The sequence below is a fragment of the Diorhabda carinulata genome, chromosome 1, assembly GCF_026250575.1.
Source record: "Diorhabda carinulata isolate Delta chromosome 1, icDioCari1.1, whole genome shotgun sequence".
Taxonomy (NCBI): Eukaryota; Metazoa; Arthropoda; class Insecta; order Coleoptera; family Chrysomelidae; genus Diorhabda; species Diorhabda carinulata.
In genome coordinates this window covers 34,442,438-34,461,148 of record NC_079460.1, presented here as the reverse complement: position 1 = coordinate 34,461,148, position 18,711 = coordinate 34,442,438, and the positions used below count along the sequence as shown (strand labels likewise).

Here is an 18,711-nt window from a genome sequence, read left to right as displayed (position 1 = left end):
TCTACCAACGCTCATTCTGATTAATTATGATGAATTAAGATACCACAACATCAAAATATATTTTTTATTATGAAGCTCCATAATCTTTCGAAGGAGAACACATAATCTTCTCCTTGTTGTTATTGAACTTATTCTCTTTACTCTTTCCAAACTGAAGAATTATCCTGTAAGAAACTCAATTGATAGTTATTAGTATACTAAACTAATTTTTACTCAATGAAAAGTGAAATTATCTAGGAAAACTTCTCTTGATGACGGAAGCGTTTACTAAAATGTTCATGCGATACTTGACTGTTTTTAAATTGCCTTCAAGCCTTATCTACGTCAAACGTTTGCATCTTAAATTTCTAGAGAAAAAACTAGTCCTGCAGATTTTCTATTACAGATAGCATCTCTTCAAACTCGACTTATTGCCGGCGTTTTAAAATATTAAAATGTTTGACTGGTTATAAAAAAAACTGCTGTAACGGAGTATACTTTTTCTGTCAAGCCAAATTTATTCCCGATACGCCTAAAAATCAGATGATATGTATATAATGGCATCTATTGTTCACAACAGGAACTGCAAGGATTAAATAAATTCAGATATTTCTTGATTTGAGCAACCTTTTAAAACATGTGTTTCTTATACGACATACGGATGGTTTTTGTCTGTTTATTCTTTTGGTTAGAAAATTTGAAAACTCATTTTTTCTTGGACGCTTTGTATATATTTTTCAGTGCAAAATTGAATTAAATCCAAATTGAAAACATGCAGAGGCTGAAGTTATCCATTTTTCGAATGAGTAGGCTCAATCATTTTATGAAGTAAATTGCTTTGTATTGAGTCAAATATTCGACAAACTAGGCATTATAATGAATATAAGTATAATATTTTGGCCTAAAAATTAATGAAAAATGGAGAATTATTCTATCATGACAATTTAATTATATACGTTATTAGCCTTATGTCTATTAAAAATAAATATTTTAGTATCGATATCACCTACGCTTTTTAAAATTCCAAATCAGATTCAAGAATAACTTAAGGCTCAAATGAACACTCTGATTCTATCCATTAACGTTCAATGTATTTTTCTAACATATCCATAAACGTTCTTACCGCACATGAGTAAGGTATCGCGTGGTTTTGTAAAGGTGAAGTCGTGACATGGATATTATGTATATCCAAATGGGGATATTTTTCATTTACACCACAAATGTCAATTTCGAACGCGTTTATTTGGAGTAAGTCACATTATCACAAAGCGGTTTCTTTCCTAAAATATTAAGTCAAAAAAATAATGCGTATGTAGCTTTATTTTCAACTTGTTATTAAGCTTGAACTTGAGAAATATTTTGAAATAAATCTGAAGTGGAGTTTTTTAAAATATTAATAATAAATATAATTCGCAACATTTACTAGAAACTCCGACTTGAGGGGCAGATATCATAAATTCATTATACATTATCAGTATGTTATCAGATTTATGAGGTTTTCAACACACTGATCTTATGGTAAAAACTTTGTCATAAACCTACAAATAAATGCAAAACAATCTCACGACTTAAGAAAAATCTAAACAATACAGCAAAATTTGCCTCCAAGAGACATAAGCCATTATATTTCAAAGCTTTCATCGGATCAATAAATACACTTCTCTACAAACGCAAAAAAAACAGTTTGAAGTTAGGCTCTACAGCTATAGTTAAGAATATAGAGATACGAGCGAAGTAATTATAACTTAAAAGCCTCAAAAAGTGTATTCAGCTTTCGGTGATAACGAATTCAATGAGTGTTCCTCCCGAAAAATTTATACACAACGTACATATCAATATATTCATGATATACTATATCATGAATAATATGAACATGGAAAGGAGATAACCACTGAAGCCACGAAAGCCTGATGGTATGCAGAAATTTCGTAGGGAGGAATTGGGGCTGTAACCCAAAGATACTACTGTGAACGTATACGGCAATCGTGAGGCCAATCATCACCACGTATAGGATACTAGAACTAGTCTCAACACCACAGGAAATAATTTCTCAAAGGTACAAAGACTAGCTTGCATATGTGCAACCGGGACCATGAGATCATGCCCAACAGCTGTTCTAGAAGTGCCAATAAATCTTCACCTCTACATACAGTATTTAAAAGCGTGGCGGAAAAAAGTCAGTCAATGTTCGGAGAAGGAATCAACAAGGATAAACCGTCCGGAAAAAATGATCATATCTAGGATATGCCACAGGCTGAAATACCGAAGAAGTTTAACTATGAGAAAAAATGTACTTCAAAACTAAGATGTGGCAGCAAATGGGATCAAAACAGTATACGATAAATGAATAGAAATGCCATTAAACGGTATACATATAGCTCTAAAACAGCAATAGAACTGAAACAGGAGTGTACACGCCTAGAATCAAACAGTCTTAAAGCCTGGACAACGCACCAAGTATATTTCCAGCAGAAATATATGCATTTGGAAAATGTGTCGAGTTCAAACTAGAAAGGAATTATCGCAAACAGGCAGCCATTAGAGTTCTAAGCTCCAATGTCGTAAAATCCATAATGGTTTGTAGATGCCTGGACAAGCTATATGATCTAGATAAAAGAATAAAGTTAACCTTCTATGGATTCCTGGACACACTGGAGTGGAAGGAAACGAAATAGCTGATAGACTCGCTAAATGAATCAACCAAATTCTTCATAGTACCTGAACCTCTATGTGGTATGACCTACAGATTAATAGAGGAAGCACTGGATAAGAAAAAAAGGTTGATAGGGGTAAAACCAGTTACTGGGAGAATATACAGGGGTAGAGATAGGCAAATACCCTCCTAGGAAGCTATAACCAGAAAAGATCTGATACACAGATCTGATGCAATGTACAGATTTTGTTGCTAAGAGGGCGAGTCCTCTACTCACCCTTGGAAGCGTATGAAAAAGAAGACGAAGATCTCTGGCAGCTAGGGCCATCCCACATTCTGAACTTTCTAAGAGAAATGAGATTATTAGATCGGCTGTATACACTAAGGAACCCCATTATCGCAACAAGAAAGGGGCACACAATAGATCATTTGGGTCTCGGTATACAGGGCATCCTAATACATATATGAATCGTAATTGATTCCAATTGATTTCATAGTATCCTGTTATGAAAAAGTTTCATCTTGTATATTATTTCGATAACTTATTGAGAACGTAGAATAACAGTTGCTCCAACAAATCTAAAAAAACCTACAGTACACTAAAAACGAAACTAACAAATTTGTTGATATTATTTATTGTTTTAATATATTGAGGTATCAATCCAGATATTGTAATAATTAAGAGTATGGATTTAGTTACATCCATAGGAATAATTGTTTAATACAACAATATTTTTTATCAATATCAGAGAAGTATGAACAAATTAAATTAGTTAGAAAAAATATTGTATGGGAAAACTACATGAGAAGACATAAATACAATAATTGAATGATATATGTATATGCATGTAACTGGCTATGCTGGGTTGTCAACTGTTCGTTTATGCAGTCGAGAAGCTTATATTTTAAATCAGCAATTAGGAGTACGATGTTGAAAATGCTACTGTGGAATGTAGTCCTAATGATATCGAGTCTAATAATAGTTATTTCTAATCTAAGAATATTTTAAGTTTTATTGAATACGATTTCTTAACATAATTATCATTTGTAGCTTATAGTCTTAGATTTCAAGTTCGTCGAATGAAAAAGTAGAATATTAAAGGTTAAAAAAAGAAAAAAAAAATTAAATTTTTTGGTGAACTATCTTATACAAAAAATTCTATGAAATATACACTGAAAAAACAGTCAACTCGACTCAAGATCCACGAAATTCCAATTTTTTTTATTTCAAATATTTTTTCCTCTCAAAATGATTTGTTGGTTCAAAATTTTTACCTTGAATGATGCTAATAGTTTTTCAGTACATTATAATTTAATTCATTAATTTAGTTTTTAATCTGTGGATAAGATATTAATTTTTAATAGATAAACTATACTCTTTAATGATAATGGTTTCTATATAATGAACTGTCATTTTCAATCATATGAAAATGCGAGCAATATGTCAGATATATACTCAGGCAGACACATACGAATCAAATCAATTAAACTTTTAGCAGATTATGTTCCTTGTGCCACCCATTCTTGAAATTTGGTAGGATTATGTGCACTTGAATCGGTATTTGACTTCTACTTCACAAGAACTACACAATTTATTTACTATATCTACACATCGTTGGGAGATATAGGTGCGGCGAACAAATTTAAAGTCAAGTGTCTTTCTGAAACTTGTTTGTCTTTTCGACATAATGCATTAGAAAAAGATGCACTTAAATTTATTGCCGAAAGCAGAGATGAAAAACCGACTATGGGATCTGAAGATACGGGATTGTAGCGGAAATTGCAACATTTAGAAACAGCAATTCTAATCATAGCTTGGAATGTAATTTTGTTAGTTTTAATGCTGTTAGTAAGCTCAAAAAATCTCCAGCTGATTTATCATAGGTGTACAGATCTATAGTTTTCTGGATTTATTTCTTCAAGACATGAGAAACAGATCATTTTCTGAATATGAATAAAAAGCCAACGCACTATCTGGAGTTCATGATTATTATCATTAAAATAGGAAAATTCATCCATATGACTCACTAGTGATTGGAAGAACACCTTTCTCTGTCCAAAAAAACTTGCGCACAAATATTCACTACCCTATTCTAGACACTCTAAGTGTACCTACAATTATCCTGATGTAAAAGTACATTTGAAAACCTTTACAAAAATTCCAATTATTTTGATGATTCATCTGAAATAGATACAAACGAGTTAAACAATCTTACCTATAAACTAGTCAGTTAGTAACTGACGATTTGAAAGAGACGTTAGGCAATGAATTTATTTATATCCATAATCAATTCAAAGAAGCAAAAAAGGGAGATGTACGCTCTGCACAAAAAATATGAAATATATTACATTCACGAAGTCTTCGAGATGTTTATCCGAATGTGGCCATTGTCTCCAAATTTTTTTGAATATACCGGCTACAAATTATTCAGGAAAAAGAAAGTTTCAAATTGATTAATAATAAAGGGCTTACAACTTAACAAGGGCGGCGTATCGAATGGGGCCTAGGGCGACAACAAGCCCAAATCCGTCACTGTTTATGTAGCTGCTTCATCAACTAATGTCACAGAACCAATTTACGATAACACTGACAGATATAGGGACGTTAAACAACTTAAAAATTTAATTTAAAATTCCCAACAATATTTCCTCCTTGCATACCATATAGTCGTCTTCGAGCTGCTCTCTTGACCTTATTTATATATTCACAGTATTAAACAGAAAGACTACAACAATTTTATTCAAGTTTACACGGAAGCTTCAAAATCACTAGCTAGAGTGAGGGCAGCAATGGTGTCACCAAATAAGTCTAATGGCATAATGTTTTCCTGTATCACATATTCAGGGAACACTATACTATCTTCTATGCTTTTACAACCCCAAAAATTTGATAAGAAGCTTTAATTCTTCGAAAACACTCTACAGCATAATACTATTGCTAGGGATACTAACGGGATAATACTTTTAATGGGACTTTTAATGAATAACCTGGAATATTCATTTGGAAACCAACTGGTAATATTGTTTGCACCAATCCAATCGAAAATTCAAATCTACAGTGACGTTATAGAAACAACCAATCATAAATGCAAATGATTATTATTGAATGAACAATAGGACATTAAAATTTATACGTACTTGTCTCTTCATCCAAAACAATGTTTTTCATGCAATGTATGTCAAAAACAGTTAATAGTCAAACTTGTTCTAGTCAATTACAATAGTTTTACTCCAAATGCCGGTTCTGTCTGCAAACCTAGAAATTTAGTAGTTCCCAAGTGTAACAAATCAATTATGTTTGATTTTAAAGATTTCTCAATTTTAATTAAATGCATTTAAAAATCCGAATATGAATTACTCTAATAAAACATATCCACTTTCCGAAATAATTACTCTTTACTATTATTTCTTCACTACAGTAAAAGTACAACTTTTAAATTGCTGAAATTTAAAATGTTTTTGTTGATTCATCTACAAAGCTTCAAAATACCCGCTTATTTTATTACCTCCTATAAGTTTATTTTTTGAAAAAGGTAAACAAATTTTGTTTTATGGTGCGGGCGAAGTGTTTGTTTTCATTAGGATTAAGAATCTAACAAGCTACTTCAGTATATCAAATTTATGATGATATTGCCAACGTTAGTCTTGGGAAAATTTAAATATTCAATTGATGGAAAATAAAGAAACTAAAACAAGCAATTGAAGCATTTGCTCTGCGATAAATGGTTTTGAAATCGGTTGCAGTATAATTTAATAAACCATTCATGTGTTCGCCGCATTTGACGCATATACTAAATGTTTGATTCCAGAAGCCTTCAGGATTCAATTTTTAAAGTATATGTGTGAGTATATCTATCGTATCTCAAAAGAGAAGTGTCTTCGTTGGAATTATGACAGCAATAATATCGAGTTTACCTTATAATAAACAAGCTATATACAAATTGCTTAAATTTTATGAATTCAAAGAACGGACAGAGGGCATTCATCAGACTCTTTTGTAACTGGATTATATATCACTGTCACCTTACTCTACAAAAATATGGGCACCTCAAATTCTCAGTATGAGAATGGCGGTTCAGTCCTGACTATGGAAATAAACACCCTTCTTACATGCATTCACAAAATATCGAAGCCATCCATCATTTTCCCGACACAATATCTGTTTTCGCAAATGAAACAGGTAGTGAGAATACCTAGTGTAATACTAAAAGAGATTTTTGACAAGACGATATTCGTTTCAATATACAAAAAATAATAATTTTTTTATGTTTATTTATCAGGCCGAATGTTCAAATTTCGTTCAATTTATATTTCACTACTTTCCCAAGCTCTCCAAAGCAAATTATGAAGCCTCAGGTGCTTAAAACGGCAAATAAAATTAACAAACTAGCTGTATTTGGAATAATTTATTCAAAATATTGTGATTGTAATGATTCAATTTTACAAATTTAACTTTTGCTATGATTAAGATGGAGGTAAATATTTTTCTATTTCGCACCCCGGAATAGAATTAAATAATATATTGAATGATAGTAAGTATTATAAAATCGGTAAATTAATATGCGTTTTTCATGTAATAAGATCTTAAATATATAAGAAATAAGATTCCAAACAACGAATGAAGATGTTTAGCATAAAAAGTACTTAGTTTAAGGCAAGAGCTACAGAAATCTTAAAGATCTTGAAACTCTTAGAGTATTATACTCGTATAAAAACACACAAATATAAATAATAAATAAAATATAAATAGAATAAATGATTTACACATAGATAAATTAACACGCTGGTTATGTATTTCTTATCACATCTCAAATAATTTGTCTGAGATAACCACCTACAAGTTATTAACATCAAAAAAAATTTGATTTACTACAGAATCAAATATATTTTAGAGATTTTCTTAACTGTGGCATGAATGATCTAAATTTAGAGACATGTGATACCTAGATATACTTCACCTTGATTTTGTAACAGCTCGAAGAAATGTGCCATATTTATTGCGAAGTTTGGATTAGTACAAAAACAGCATAATATGTAAGATGTGATAAAATAGTTCAATACAAAAATATTACTTATGTGCAATACAATTTTTGATGTCCAAATATAAAATTAACCAACCGATGCAAATATGAAATAGCATCTATAAAAAACTTGTAAACCGCGTATGTGCATTTTTATACTTCATACTGTTTTATTATAAACATCAAACTTCATGCTCTATATTCATGAGCATCAAAAATGTCGGTCGAACATCAATGAGAGCTTTCATCCACTCGAGATTTCGATAGAATGCAGTTTGTTTGAAAAGTTTCAAAAAATTTAAGACTATATATTGGAATTTTATACTACAAAATACGCTAGAATCTGAAGATATCAAGATTCGGTACTGTTCTTTGAACGTTGATTAGTTTGTTGTTCTAATCAACAAGAGAAAACAATTATATTATTATTCAGCAAAACAATAAATGTTTTGTCATATTTGTAAATTAAATATATGTTTTGCTAAATGTAAAATTAATTATTCATTTATTGATTTCATTCCATGAAAACACAATTAATCATTTATAATAGTCGACTAAGCGTCAAGTTTATAGCTCGAACAAATGAGATTTATTCTCAAATTGACTCTAAAATAGTGTCCCTCTTGTAACGATTTTGATGCCATATAGTGCTCAAATTTTCAATAAACTCAAGTATAACTTTTAAGATGCCAATAACTGGGAAATCGTCAGGCTGATTGTGCAATACTACGACGACGTCACAAAACTAATAATTAATTATTCTCCAGATATTGCTATGTAACGATTAGATATGTTTACTAATATTTTAACCTGGTCTTGGAACTCTGGTATGAGTTCACAAATTTCGGATTTTATTTGAGTCAACTACATTGCTGTTTCTCACTATTCGTGTATTTTCGTTTCGTTACACTCGGGCTCGTCAATTCTCTTGTTATTTTTCAAGAGTCAAGTTTTTTTTGGTTTCAAATATATCTTGCATGTAGTTTCCAACATTTTCAGTTTGCTATATTTATCCAACAAAATCACGCTTGTTTCTTAAAATTTACTTTAAAATTGATTTTTTTATGCCTATACGGTCTATTTCTTCTACTCATTATTTTGACTGATTATTTTTGAGCTCTATGATCTCTTCCATTGACCACCCGTATATGCTCAGTATTTTCTTTCAGTGATGGTTTGCTTAGTGAATATTTTTAAATCTTCATTTAAATATAAGTGACTTCAACCTTCAACCATAATGAGCAAATAAACACACAATTTAACATCCAACCATTTGTTCCTTAATAATATTTTTCATACCTTTGTACTCGATAATAACATTTAATCATCTTTTATGGATTATTAACGCGATAAAGTGTTCTAATATCCTAATTTTCTAATTATTTGGCACTTTTCACAACTCACTACAGTTTGAAAATAGCCCTACTGTTTTCCCTTTATATGGATGAACTTCATTCACACAGAATTAAAGAATGATTAATGATCCTTCGTTATTCATTATAGAACGACAAAACTACCTTTTGTGCTAACGAGACCCCGGGAAACGCATATCAACGTTTTGTCTGGTGTGAATATTTTCCCAACTAAGTGTTAACGGAATTTTGCCTACAAATTTTTTTAACTAATTTCCAATGTAAACAATGCACAAAATAAGAATAGAAATTATGATATATTTGTAAAATTTTAATCTTAATCGTATCCTACTACAATGAATTAAGGGAATACGAACTGTACGATATTACGATAGTTCAACGATACCTAGCACTAATGCGTCACGTAACAAATTCATGACGGATCTATCCAAAATACTGTGACTTGGAAACAGAATGTTCAAAATATTCAAGAATTCAAATTTTTTTTATGAAACCAATAAATTTTTCATCTCGGGATTAATTTCTAGAAATTACAAACGTGTTTCTATTTTAATAATTTGAGTAAAGTGTGAATGGAAAATAAAATGTATTTTCGAAAATATCATTTTGTTTTTCTAAATATAATGAGTCGTCCTTAGATTCGACATTAACGTTTACCAAAGAATATACTTCGAATAAATTAAATTATTCATCTGCAATATATGTCAAAGTAAGTTCTGTTTTTATTTTTATGTGGCAACGATCGCAGATCCAGGACTGCACGGCAGTTACTCTTGTGGCGACCACGCCATGTACCATCGCATTTAAGAATACATAATACAAGCATTGTAAAAAGAATAGGATAGTAGGACAGTGACAATGTTAAAACCATTTGAGGCAATTTTGCACGCCATCTAGTTACTTTTACGCTCGTTCTTCATAAAAATAACCGGTAGTTTAGTGCCATCTGAAATAAACAGAACTATTTTCAACAATTAAATTTTTTGGGAAGGAACCCAACTAAATGTGAAGTTTTCTTTATCTTCGAAATTCGAACCGACAGTACATTGTTGCCGATTTTACTTTTTATTACGAAAGTGACGCAAATTACCTATTCGATAGGAATCTTTACAATAGATAGATAGGGCGTATTTTGAAATATCATGTTTCTAATAATGTTGTAGCATGTATTCATCTCGAACCGAAAATAAACTTAATCTCAGTACTAATTATTTGTCACCAACTTCAATGTATAAAAAAAGATTTTTGTAATGAGTTCGTGTAGCACTAGCTAATGAAACAAAGAATTTTCCATTAATCTGTTAATCACTTAAATTTGGGATAGAAAGAAGGATCCTTGCACAAAGGTATATAAGATATATATACTTTCCTTTGGTGACTGAAATAATATGAATTTGCGATTTCAGAACCTCGGTCATGATTGTATTTTTGAAACATTTATTTTGATATTTTGAAGAGGCGAAAAAATGAGTCCTGGATATTTTGTATGTTTTTTTTTTAACTTTCAGTTGATTTATGTGATTTATCCATTTTCCCCTTTGTTCCTGGAAAAAATATTTTTGATTTTGTTTCGCTTTCGTACCTACTGTATTAATATATTTGATAAAATCAAAAACAACTTGTAAAAAGTTCTAACTATACTAATATTGTAAACGTAACAAGATGAAATATACTAAATGTATCATAATACAATATCGTACTAATAATTCAATTAATGACATTCTTCAATTGGGCAATCTGTCCTTTCTTGAAGAAATGCCGTCGTCGATATTCGGAACTTACTAAATCTATTTGTTGCTTATAATTCTAAAGATACCTAGATGATAATTTTTTAGCATTAAGGTTCTAACAGGTCAGAGGTCGATTGGGCAGTAAACATCTAATGCTTGGACTTAACACTCAAAGTTTTAGTAAATGAATTTATTAGAAAATATCGAACAGAAATATTAAATAAAGTAACAATAATAACTACACTTTTTATGAAATTGTTGATATAAAATTATAATAATTATAGACTGAGCATTTGAAAAAATTATCAGAAACTACAAGTAATACGGTCCTGTCTATATTCCTTGTGTATTTTACGCTAGAACATTGTTAGTAGGAAATTTGAATGGCCAACAAATTGAGTAAATAAATTCTCAAAATGTTTGTTAGAAAGTATGATAGTGTTGCTTCGGAACATTATTCACATTCTAATATTTTTGTTTTCTGGAAATTATTTTTTTATAACCAGTACCCGAGCATGTTGCTCGTTAAAAGAATCTGAATAGTTCAACTTGCAATTCATAATTTCAAATGTCAAATCATTTTCTAAAATAATAACTTAGCTAATTATTGTGCCAGGAAATGCAATTTTACTTTACAAATTGCCACTTATTTTTTCAATGGAAATATCATGAAAATATATCGAAAAATGCCAACGCAGGCATCAAAGGATTTTCCAGATTAAAAAAAGGATTACTAGTTCTATTAGGAGTGATGTGATGATGTAACAGACGACGTTTTCCTATCGAACGTGTTCAAATATCTGAATGACTGGTGAGGGTAGAAGCAGGTCCGTTTTAAGCAAAAAACTCACAGATTACACGAAAAATTGTATGAATAATTCAAGATATTTATTGATTGACACAGCGACAGTATTGAGTGTATAGGAAGGTTTTACATTAATATAAACACATACTTATACTATAACAATACTATTCATACTTAAAATAAAAATGTTGTAAGAACTGACGAAAATAAATTATATTATGGTTTCCTAGATTTTTTGGACAACGCTTACAAAACATTCCAGGCGAGTTCCAGGCTGATAATTTTTTCAACGAAACTATCCTTTAAGATTTGCCACCTTTAGACATAGCTTTTATTACATTTTTTGCCTAACCTAATAAATGGAACAGCAAAATTTTGAATAAACAAACTGTTGTTCAAGCAAACGTGCAATAACTGTAAAATCGCCAAAAATTTTCCAAGCGTATTCACATATTTTCATAAGTCCTTTTCATATCAGAACAATGAGCAATTGGGACTGAAGGAAGGTAATTTCTATTAAACAGCAGTACTACTTTCAAACTAGTTTTGGAGGAGTTAATGAACAATGACCAGTGCTATGGATCATATTCCAAATTTAACAAATTCACCAAACGAGAACGTTATTACAATAGTCCAAATAACTTGCTTTAGAAAAGTTCCATTTCATCACCACCATCTCGAAACTAAGGAGAAAATAAGTACCAGTCTTTTGATCTAAACCCCAAAGCTCCACCCTTTTTTTAAGTAGAATCAAATCAGGTGCTAAATAGTTTGAATTACTTTGTGTCAAAAGTGCAGTTATTTTGAAGATGACGGTTCATAAATTAAGTCACTAGTTAGGTGGTAGTTAGTATAATTAGACTTTTGTTCGAGTCAAACAAAAATAACAATTACTTACATAATCTTCTGTTTCGACGCTAGAATGTAAAAGTTAACTCTTTACACACATAACAAAAACTGTCGGGGTTATTAAAACACATTCGGAATGTTTCCAATGTAACAAACGTATATAAGATGTAAAGTAGTTAAATGCAATAATAATACAGTCGTCTAAGTGAAGTTTTAAAAAATATAGTCTCTGAAGATGATATATTGGTTATCGAAATGCGCGTCATACTGTGTAATTGTGAGTATTGGTGTAGTGGTAGTGTGAACAGAGTTTTCAGTACAGGTATATGAGATCAAAAATCGAAATGTAGCTGTCACAAAAAACTTTATATGATTGAAATAAAATTATAATATATTGTTAGTGAGGGTGCATCAACATGATTAAAAATCATTACAAAGTTTGTGTAACCAGTGTATTCAATGTCTAGCTAATGGCAACAAGCAAGGATTAGAAGGGAAGTTAAAGAGAGTAACAAGTAGGTTGAAAAATGTAACTACGAAATCTAATCAGTAAAATATCTTGTCTTGCTAATAGTCAATTCTCATAAACTGCCAATATAAGTGCCGCTTCTACACCAGCAACATATGTTTTATGTTTTATACGAGGATGTATTGATATCTAATTAGCCTAGACCAGTTCCATGCATAAACAAAATATTCCGTTACCAATAACTTATTAGAAGTGTCAGTATAAAGTTTGACGTCAAAAAAGTAAACCAGAGTTACGCAATAATTTAAAAGAAAAAAGATGTCCACCGAAATTGTGAAAATAGAAAAATTGGAGTATCGAGCCATCTTCAAGTACCTGTATTTAAAAGAGTAAAAAGGTAAGCAGATTAACGAAGATATGAGACCATAAAAAATTGGACTGCAAGCTTCAAAAGAGGTAAATTTTCTGTTTCGGGTTTGAATTACTAAAACACCCCTCTTATTCTCCAGATTTGCCTCCGTCCGACTATCATCTCTTTCTTCAACTGAAAAAAGTTTAAAAGGTCGTAAATTTCCTTTCAACGGAGGTCTGGTTTGTAGAGCAAGAAGAAATATTTTTTTAAAGGTCTAGAGACGTTGCAGGTTCGCTGTAATAAATGTATCTAATTAAGAGGAGAATATGTTGAGTAATCAAATATTTTGACACTGAAATTTTGTTTGGTTTTATAGTAGGCTAAGAATTTTTCAATATATCCTCGTATAGGCATGACTCCGATACCTAACCGTCTGAACGACCTGTTAGCCCTATAAGTGATTCCTACTATCAGACAATACTATAGAAAAAATTAACCTCCTCGCCACCTGTGATATTAGACAGCTCCTTCCCTCTAAGCACAAAATACCCTATCCAAATCTTCAGCTATAAGTAACCTCCTACCAACAACCTCCCAAAAACGTACTATACTTTCTCGACGGTGTCCCTATGACTGTTAGTTGACATCCAAAACTCCAACCACACCTCACCACTCGTCGCTGTTGCAGGTGTTCTGTACCCTGGTGAATTAGTACATCATCTAAATGTCCGAAGTGAGGAAATAATGCAGCCGAGGATGTACCCGCCCTTCACCTATTATGTCTCACCTAACTACGCTTTGCGAGCCATTTTACTTTCTACGTGAAATAGCGGGTGTACGCACAATAAGAATACAATCCCAAAAGAACATTCCAACTGCAGCCCTGAAGAGGAAAATAAGCCCAACAATCTTCTCTCTCTCTATCCCCATGTCGGTTACATTTATCATGTTTATCCTACATTATTTTTGTTTATAGTGTATTTTATTTTTTTTTTTTTTTTAATAATCGAGTATCTACTACCATGACTCAATTCATATTATGATTTCTTCTATTAATTGAACTTAAGAAACTTTTTACTCAATTTGATATTTTTTTGCAGTTAGATGGAAAAATGTACCAAACGCAATTTATGTATACCGCTGGAGGAGTTGGTAGAAACATTTGCGAAGCTATGTTCAAACTAGACTGTCCTCCAAATTTTTTAACTATGGTTGGGGATGATTTCCATGGGATTCAGATAAAGGCATCTATTCCTATAGAATGTAGTCGTTTTGTGAACGTGAATAAAACCAAAGGAACTGCTAATTGTATAATAGTTTTCGATAAAGCAGGTGACTGTAAAGTGCTGATGGGAGATATGGCGATACACAAAGAAATCACTCCTGAATTGGTAAGTTTTTTTTAATAACCCTAAATTAGTCTCGTGATATGAGATTCAGAAAATATATATAAAATATGATTTATTAATTTTATTTATTTATTTATCATATACATATTGACGTATCTCTCTTAATGAGGTGCTTAACGTAGTCGACAATTTCTCGACCCTACATCTCAATAAATACAATCTTAATTTTCAATTACCGCGAAGTTTGCTGTACATACTTACAGTATATTGCTGGAATCGAGTTCTGTGAAAACAAGGTTTCCACAAGATGTATATTTTAAGCGATGACACGATCGAAAATTCGATTAGAATAAACGTCACCTCATTGATAGATCCCCTTGATTGTTACAGAATGAAAAACGAATATACTACACTACAAAAAACCTACTCATAAGCTAATTTGATTTTTTTCGGAGGCGTCTTAAAAAGACAATTTAGTTTAGATACGTAAAGCTTTCTTAAGTGGAATATAGTGTAATGCCGTCTAGGTGTGGTTATCGAGCAAATTAACAAGCTAGGAGTGCAGTGAGAGTTGTAGAAGTAATAAATTGAGACATAAATAAAAAAACATGAAGTTAACAAAAATGAAAATATTTCAACGAAAGCTTCCTTCCTATGTTGACAAATACAATCTTGTCAAACCGCAGTTGAACACGGCATATGTCGTTATCAATTCAATACCCGGCGTTGGTAAAACTGAAAATCAGTAAAAAATTTATAGAATAATCGATATTGATATTCTAAATAACCAACCGAAAATCCAAAGAGTACTTCATCTAGTTATTTAGTCGTTACATACGTTGAGTTTTTGTCAATTGTGTGGTTATAAAAGTCATAATATTCGTTAGTAATTTCGGATGTTGTACCTAGCTTTACATATCATTAAAATTAGTTGAATCATTTAGCTCATAAACAAGTATTTACAAAATTACTTGTATCATATATTGTCATGGAAATATTTGCAATGTTTTATGATTTGACTATTTGCGTTCACCACAAATTTTTTCAGTGGAAAAGAGAGATACAACATTCGATTTGGAAAAATAGAATTTATAGGGAAGATACATGAACCTGCCCAGTAAAACTTAAAAAATAGATCGAAACGTCAATTTTTATCTGTTTTTTGAAACTAATTTTCTATCTAAAAAAAACTAAAATCAAAACGATTTATCAAGAAAAACATATACTTAAAAAGTCTAAGAAGAAAAAAGTTAAAGGAACTCAATAAAACTAAAGACAATATCTCATGACAATAAAAAATTTGCCAGTGGCGTAACCATACCGTAGCCTGTAGCCATCGGATGCCCAACAGTCTCAATATAATAAGACTGAAATAACAAAAATAATAACTTTTATTTTATATTTCTTATTCATACACTTTTAATGCTAAGAGTTTAATAATAAATCACTACATGAAGTAGGTTCATACAAATTTTTTAATTACTTGATTTTCTAATAATTCACTTTAATTTAAAAGTATCTATTGAATTGAAATTACAATTGTAGTCCAAGTACACGATTTTAAATATCGAAATTCCTTTCCTCAGGGTTTCTGTTCAACAAAAGAGCTAATTACATCTAAAATCAAATTTCGGGCCATAGATTTTTCAATGGATGGAATAGCCAAGTTACTTAAGAATGCCAGAAATGGTGAGAAATAACAGAGATACGTTACACACTTAAATAAGTCAGCAAATTCTTTTTTAGACGTCGTGTCCAAAAGAAAATCGAAAACATAAATTATTACAAAAATAAATCTTAATGCCTGCCATATACTCTCGGCCAGACACCCCGAGATATTTGCCGAACGAATATAATAGTTTCAGGTGTACGAGGTGTGGCTATTTAGTAACGAGACTAGCGCTTCTATAAAAAAAGTACACATGCGCAAAAGACTAGCGACTGTCAGTTGTTTAGTCTGAAGCCTACTCTTTCCAATGTGATGTCTACCGATTTTGTAGTTAAACCAGTGTAGCCGTTTGAGTGGGTGCTACTTTTTTGTTTTGCTGTAAAAATAGAACAAGAATTGTTCTTGAATTTCACATGAATCTTGGAAAAACTAGTACTGAAACAAGTGTGTAGCAATTGTCACTTCCACGTGTTGTTGAATGGTTTAATCGTTCAATTTAATTCAAGATGGCCGAGATGTTGAAAATGATTCACGTTCGGGTCGCCCTTTTACGTCAAAAACGGATTAAAATATCGAAAAAGTCGATAATTTTGGTCGATCTAACCTTCGGCAAGCATTCGTGCGATTGCTAAATCTATAGGAATTGACAATGTGTGAAGCAAATACATAGAAACTTTAACATGCGAAAAGTGTGTGCAAAACTGGTGCCTCATTCCGCACCGTCCAGTAAGAGGTTTTTAACAAAGTACAACATCTGTGTTAGACACAACTGGATTACAATTTTTTTTCTTCAAATGCATTGAAACTTCAATACATTTTGCTCACTTACCATCCCGTAGTTGCACCACTGTAATTAGTACTATTTCTATTTGGACTAGAAGTTGTATATTTTTAATCTTCATTTCCAATTCCTTTCATTATTTTTACAACTATTTTTGATGTTAAAATTTTTTAAGATTGGAATTAACTTTTTAATAAAAGCTCATTTCAGAATATTTTTTATAAATTTCATTTATAGATTCTCAAACAAGAACCAACCATAAAACAAGCGCCATTAGTTATAATGGATGGCAATTTAAGTTTTGAAACAATGGAAGAAATATTGAGAATTGCTGAAACACAAAACATACCTGGTAAGTCCCTAGTGCCTTCTTTAAATTTATTGTTACAATCAAGATGCTTACTGGAAAAAATCCCTACTATGTACATCAAGGATAAACTTTGGTTCATCTCTTCTTTTTCTTCGCTATGGGTTAAAATGCTAGTTATGTCGATATATCAGTTGACTCTTATATATAATGGTATAACATCCCTTATATGGAACTTAGCAGCTCTTTCAAACTCCACAGAGAAGGTATCGTGCCATATTCTTACAACTTTGGCTTCTTCACCAACTCTTTCCATTTCTGCTTATCTATAGCCATTATTTCTAATCCCTCACTCCCATTCTTTCCAAATTCATCTCCACCTCATCGAATCTTCTCGACCTTGGTCTTCCTCTCCCACTCTGCGTTCACTCCAACATAACTCTTTTCACAGCTTATAGTCTAGCTCCATATATCTCCCATCCATCTTACTCTTGATTTTTTAATTATCCTCACCGCATTCTCTCCCTCCAGCACTTCTTTTATTTCTTCACTTATTCTTCTGTATAGGTCATTTTCTCTTTTCAGTACCTTAATAATACTCTAGGTCCATTCGCTGCTTGTCTTCTTCGCCAGTTTAAACTCACATCTTCCAATTTTTACTTTGACTCTTCTTTCTCCTCGCTACATTTCATATACTCCGTCTTTTCAGTACTGATCTTTAGACCAATTTAGTGGCCTTCGTTCAATAATTTTCCCAACATTTTTTCCGTTACATTTTGATTCTTTGCTACTATAGCTATATCGTCAGCGTACTGATACTTGACCCCCTCTGTTTTTATTTTATTCTTTGAGATGTCTTGTTACATAATCGAAGAACAAAATAAAAAGTGTTGCTGATAATGGATATTTCTCTCTCGCCCCTTTATTTATTATTAGGCTAGCTGGAAATCTATGAATAAAATTTCTATACCCATATGGCTTTCTGGTTGACTCATACACATATAAATTTTTTTTCGAATATTTTGGGTAGCCAAATATGTGTATCGTATGAGTATGACATCGAATTCTAAGCATAATCATCCTAATAAAAAGCGAAGCGAACACCGTAAAACGTAGAAGTTTTCCTCACTATTTTCTTTGGTCCAGAACACACACTTTTCATGAAACAATACGATAGCAATGCCTTGATTTGTGGCAAAACTGCTTTTGTTGGCTGTTTCAGCTCAGACTATGTAATTTTTTGGTGATAAACAGTGTAATCATGTCTCAGTCAATATTCATTAGATCCCTATGCCTTTTTCCTGTACCAAAAACTGAACACTCTATCTTAGGGTCATAGTTTCAATGGAACAAAATGAAGTCAATTGTCTTGAC

The 18,711-nt window shown here is 31.6% G+C and overlaps 1 protein-coding gene across 1 annotated transcript in view; it reads left to right on the top strand.

Moving 5' to 3' along the window:
* The window catches only part of LOC130896892 (uncharacterized), a 222,530-nt gene that overhangs the window by 178,485 nt on the left and 25,334 nt on the right, over nt 1-18,711 (top strand). The window contains exons 7-8 of the mRNA XM_057805264.1: nt 14,332-14,622; nt 17,268-17,382. Of these exons, the coding sequence (XP_057661247.1) occupies nt 14,332-14,622; nt 17,268-17,382 (406 nt within the window). The remainder of the gene's footprint in view (nt 1-14,331; nt 14,623-17,267; nt 17,383-18,711) is intronic.